Genomic DNA, 5605 nt, shown 5'->3' on the forward strand with positions numbered 1-5605 from the left:
TTTCCACCTTCCTGTTACATCTACTTTTTTCTCATGTTTATCTTTATTGATGAAAAATTACGTGTTTTCGAATCTCTTAAGGAAAAGATCAAATTGTAACTGTGCAGAGATAGGAAAATCTAAATGTCTATCTTTCTTTTCATTTTATTGGTAACTTTTAGTTAAATTTCTCGTTTTTTCTTCTGGTTCGTCATCTTTGTTCTTGTAACTTGTGAGCTATATCTATGTTTCTAAACATGAATTATATTGTCTCCGATCTGTCTAAGTTGGACTAGAATTCTAGTTTGTAGCCTAAAACTAGAAGTTGAACCCCAGATCACAATTTCAGGCTAATCCTTAATTTCAAAGTTCTCTAATATCGGATCTAAGACTAGAAGACTAGAAGTCTAGAATATGGAAAAACTGAAAAAGGGGTACCTTCCTTTATCTCAAATGTCAAACATGAAAAGTTATGTTGTAGCGTCTTCACTATGTTCTTCTTCCTAATTATGAAAAACAATCTTCAACAGGAAAAGTTTATATGTAGAGAAGTCATTCATAAACTTAAGATCAAATCATTCTTCAATTATTTTAAAGAAAACTCAAACAGATCAAATCATGCTTCAATTAGTCTGACTAAGTAACTTTATTGCCGCAGGTGCTATAAGACAAATTAGATATAAAACGCTACTGTAGAAAATTTCTGATATGCCGCATGTAAAAATGAGTCATTACTTTCTATACAAAATTTCCTAATAGATGTTACTTAGTCAGACAACATACATCACCATAAGTTCACAGATCACAGTATTCCACTTAGGTGCAATATTCCCGCTGGAACTGAACCTCAAGTCAAAGAATAGTACAAGTTACTCAACGAGTAATTCCCACAGAACAAAATATCTTCTTATTAAGATGAATAACAGATGTAGGAAGTGATGAACTCACCTTAGTAAATGAGGACTTTAATTTTTAGTCAAGGAATAACCATACTGTCATCTAGCTTCAGTCATGGACAAAGGAGGATCTTTACAGGGATCTTGTTTGCAGAATACAGCACGTATCCATCGCCTAACAATGAAGACCACAGTCAGAACAGCAACTAAATAAAGAATGGGCATATAGAAATAAATCTGTAATCAACGACAAACAAAAACAATATGCACAATGATGTGAATTTCGATGAACTTGAAACTGAAGAACTTAAACAGGTACTGGATTAAGTCAGTTCTGCTCTGCTGAAGTAAACAAAATAAGTTGAAGAGCGTGTTAAATTTATCAGCCAGAAATGGCCCCGTAAGTTATCAGCTAGAACATGTTACTCTTAACTAGCTAGGTTGATAAAATACAACTATAAATTTATTAAAGATCTTAATAAAAAAAGTCTGAAACACAGCAACAGCTTGCTTAAACAAAGGATTTTATACTTAGAAGTTTAAGATTTATCCATATATAGATTCATGAAACAAACGAGTGCAAAGAATCAAGAGACGCCAATAGAAAAAAAACTGGAAAGCTACCAATTATAGGTTAAACAGTTACAAAAAAAGATGAAAAGAGATTGTACCGATCCATGGTGATATTCTTAGAGCGGTTCTCAATTTGCTTGCAGTATACATTGATTTCAACAGGATCAAAACCATTTTGTTTAAATAATCTCGACAAGAAATCTTCAGAAAAATAGTACGCACACTGAAAACACAAGATTCAGGAAATCACAAGTTTGTTCATAGTAAACAAAGTGCTTTTACCCATTAACCAACAGTCTAGTCCAGGACTTACAGTACCATCTCCACGGACGTAAAAACTCTCACTTATCATCTGGTTTCTTAGCATGAGTTGCTCCTATAAAATTGGAGACTAGAGTCAGCACTTTGACTATAAGGAACTCATATTGGTACTTATTTCTCAATTATTGGCAAATAAGTAAATATCAAAATTGAAGGACATACACACAACGTATTCGATCAACAAGACTCACCTGCGCAAAGTCACCGGTGGCATAATCTCGCAGAAGAACATAACCATTTGGCTGCAAATAAATAAATGACCAAAATGTAACTTCACCAAGTAGAGTAAGGAGAGACAACAATGAAACTTTACATCCAAACAATACCATGCCTTACCTCACCTTAAGGACTTTCTTAATGTTCTGCAATACCAAGGGCATTTTGTCTGGAGAAACTGCAGACAGTGCAAATATCTGCTTGATATGTTAAATAGCTCACTGCAAACAACTACTTCAAAATTTGAAACGCCTTAACATCCAAAATAGTAAAGACATTACAACCCAAGTATCAGTAACATTAGAGGAACAGTTAGATAGAAGGTTCAGGATTTGGGATCATTGCTATAGGTGTGACACACAATTGCATTATGAAAATTCTACATGTCGTAAGTGTGAAAACAAAAGGCCAACACTAAGTTGTATTCAAAGTTTCATTCTACCTCAACAAAATCTAACAACGAGACAGGGTGATGTTCGAATAAAAACCAATCTACACGCAAGAACATATTTGTAGCAGTCCATGGACGAGGACTAAATCTACATTGCAATCAAATAAGTAAAAGATAAAGGCATAAGAGTGATTCCTCATCCTTACCAAGGTAACAATATCAACCGAATTGGTACTAATTGTTTCACAAAGGTCGTCCTTGGTGACATCACTAACAAATGCATTGATTCTCTCTTCTTTGAAATCTCCATTTGCCTGCATTATTCGAACACGCGAAGTCATACATATTCTTAAACATGTGTAAGCTTCACACAAGAAGAGGGTAGCGTAAAATCAACTGCCCTATCCGTTTTTCACACATACCTTAACAAGTGAAATAGCATTAGCTGAGAAATCACAAGCATGAACAAAAATATTAGGGAATGCTGATATCAATGGAAACACACTATTCCCAGCTCCACAACCAACCTACAATCAGAATCCAATAAACCCACCAAAAATTCAATATCAAATTTGTAACCAAAAGGTAATCTTTATCTCAAATTGAGCTTCAGAATTAAAAAAATCCATTGATAAACTCAAAACCCACAAAAACTATGCTGAATTTGAACTAAAAATTGTAACTTTTTTTTCCTCAAATTAAACTTTCAAAATTAAAGCTGTAATGATAAAATTACCTCTAAAACAACTTTGGACGGTGAAATTGGAGAATCGGAGTTTATACCAGAGGAGAAGTAATGCGCCCAATCCTTCTCCAAGTAATGCCGGTCCTTGAAGAACTGAAAATCAAAATAATCAAAAAAAAAAAAAAATTGAAGCTTAGGGTTAGTGCCCATATATTGCAGAACCCTTAATAAAGCAAAATACTAACAATGGGGGTGATGAAAGTGAAGAAAATGACCTTGTTGTTGTGGATTTTATAAAATTTGTTCCAATACTTGTTAGTGGTGGTGTTGGTGGATTTCAGCTGGTTTATTGGTGGTGGTGATGATGATGATGATCTGATGGTGGAGAGAGTATGAAGATGAGAGAATGAGTGATTGAAAATTGTCTGTGAGTGAAGAACTACTGAAGGATTCCATACTCCTCTCATTTGTTTCTCCCTGAAAAGAGTTTGACAGGAGAAGAAGAAGAACTACACAAGATGTGACTTAAGGTATTTGAGATATCTAGCTTGATGACACAAGTTTGATAACATCTTGTGGCTGTAGTTTAGTGGTAAGAATTCCACGTTGTGGCCGTGGAGACCTGGGCTCGAATCCCAGCAGCCACAAATCTCTTTTTTTACAATTGGTTTTGGTTTTTCTTTTTTGTTAAGATTTCCGACTGCTATATATGAAGTGCCCTAGGCATCAGACCTAGAAGAAGAAAATTCTTTTATCTAAATCACATATCTCAGAGAACCTGTTTTCTTTTTCTTTTTTTTTGCCTACGGAGGAGCTATGTCGAGTCTTCCAGAAGACATTCTAATAGATATCTTTCTCAGACTACCGGAGTCTTCCATCTTGATATGCAGGTGTGTATGCAAGCCTTGGCGTACTCTAGTTTTTAGCCCTAAATTTATCATGTGTCATCTAAATCATACTACCAGAGATCATCCCCCTAAAATTGTGTTTAAAGATGCCTATTCAAGTGTTTACTCCATAGATTATGCTTCATTATCAACTGCATTAACCTATAAATCATGTTTTGAAGCCGTTCAACTGGATTGCCCATCGGCTGAGGCAGGTATTACCTTTGAAATCTTGGGTTCTTGTAATGGCTTGATTTGCCTAGGTCTTTATAAGAACGCAGCTGCTATGAATAATAACTTCAAGGACGTGAATGATATTTGTGTTTGGAACCCAACAACTAGAGAATATAGGGAAATCCGAATACGTCCTCAATATCTTCACCACCCCGCATACAACAAAATTAGCTATGGATTTGGTTATGATAGCAGCATGAATGACTACAAGTTTGTAAGAATATGCTACTGGAAAAAGGATGATTATTCTAAACTAGAGGTCTACCCATTAGGGTCCGATTTATGGAAAACTATCGAGAAAATCCCTTACTCGTTCCATGAAACAGTGGATCGTCCTGGCTTGCTTTTCAATGGAGCTCTTCACTGGATAGGCATTAACACCACCAAAAACACCCAATGTATTGTTAGTTTTGATGTTAATAATGAGAGGCTCACCGATTTGTCTATTCCGGAAAAAACTATGAAGCAAGTGTCTATTCCGGAAGAAACTATGAAGCAAGATAAACATGTGGGAGTATTGACAGGTTTCCTTTGTTTAAGTAGCACTGACAAATGTCGTACTGATGTGTGGGTAATGCTGGATTATGGAGTGAAAGAATCATGGACTAAGCAATTTACCTTCATAAATAAGCCTTATCGTAAACATGAGTTTAATCCGCTATGGATTCAAAATGGTAAGGCTCTAATGGCAGGTAGCACACCTTTTGTTCTATATAATCCCAAGGGTTTCAGATTTGAAGATGTGTTAGTATATTCTTCTGATATGGAGAAATTATATATCAGAAGTTATTTTTACTACGTGAAGAGCTTAGTTCCACTTAACTCTGGGACGTATGTGAAGAAGAGCGAGGATAGTCAACGGAAACATGCATGAAGAAGTCTAACTGGTATGGTACAGGTAAAAGTATGTATATATATATATTAGTGAAAGATTGATAAAAAAGAATATGAATTGCTGAGGTTTGTAGCAGTAGCTAGGGAGTAGATGTTCCCGCACATAAATGAATTGAATATATAGAGGTCGCGTTATCATTAATTTTTCTTGGGTGCCGGTAAATTGGGAAGACTCAGTTTCACTTTTTTAACATTAGAAATAGATTTCGATTACTGATTTCTATTGGTTATTGATGGATTGTTAATTCCTTTGGGACTACTACTTATACCCTTCCAATTCAAGTAACAATTCTAAAACTCTTTTTATATGCAGATACATAGTTTAATTTTAAAACTATAAGACATATTCATCCGAATAAAGAGAGTAAGAAAACTGTAAAGGGGGGATGCAATGGCAGGTCGTGGTAGTAGAAGAAGTAACAATAATGGTGGTGATTATGCGAAGGCAATATGCAAGTCCATTCTAAGTGCTGTCTTCACTTTATGTGGCTTAATGCTCTTATCCTTGTTTCTTCGTCCGTCAAATCCT

The 5605-nt window shown here is 35.2% G+C and overlaps 2 protein-coding genes and 1 non-coding gene across 3 annotated transcripts; 2 read left to right on the top strand and 1 right to left on the bottom strand.

The window, feature by feature from the left end:
• Positions 1-3528, bottom strand: LOC113317994 (uncharacterized methyltransferase C3H7.11-like). Its single transcript, XM_026566124.1, has 9 exons — positions 3337-3528; positions 3113-3214; positions 2799-2903; positions 2583-2690; positions 2111-2182; positions 1961-2011; positions 1762-1824; positions 1547-1671; positions 1-1050 (listed from the first exon to the last, which is right to left on the bottom strand). Exons 1-9 carry the CDS (start codon positions 3526-3528, stop codon positions 975-977), a joined length of 894 nt encoding a protein of 297 aa, XP_026421909.1. The 3' UTR covers positions 1-974.
• A 108-nt stretch (positions 3529-3636) lies between these two features.
• Positions 3637-3708, top strand: TRNAH-GUG. The gene has a single exon. It is a non-coding gene; the product is annotated as a tRNA-His (tRNA).
• A 292-nt stretch (positions 3709-4000) lies between these two features.
• On the top strand, positions 4001-5056 carry LOC113316761 (F-box/kelch-repeat protein At3g06240-like). Its single transcript, XM_026564910.1, has one exon. It carries the CDS (start codon positions 4001-4003, stop codon positions 5054-5056), a length of 1056 nt encoding a protein of 351 aa, XP_026420695.1.
• Positions 5057-5605: the final 549 nt, after the last annotated feature.

The sequence above is a fragment of the Papaver somniferum genome, chromosome 10 (genome assembly GCF_003573695.1).
Source record: "Papaver somniferum cultivar HN1 chromosome 10, ASM357369v1, whole genome shotgun sequence".
In the NCBI taxonomy this organism is placed as follows: domain Eukaryota; kingdom Viridiplantae; phylum Streptophyta; class Magnoliopsida; order Ranunculales; family Papaveraceae; genus Papaver; species Papaver somniferum.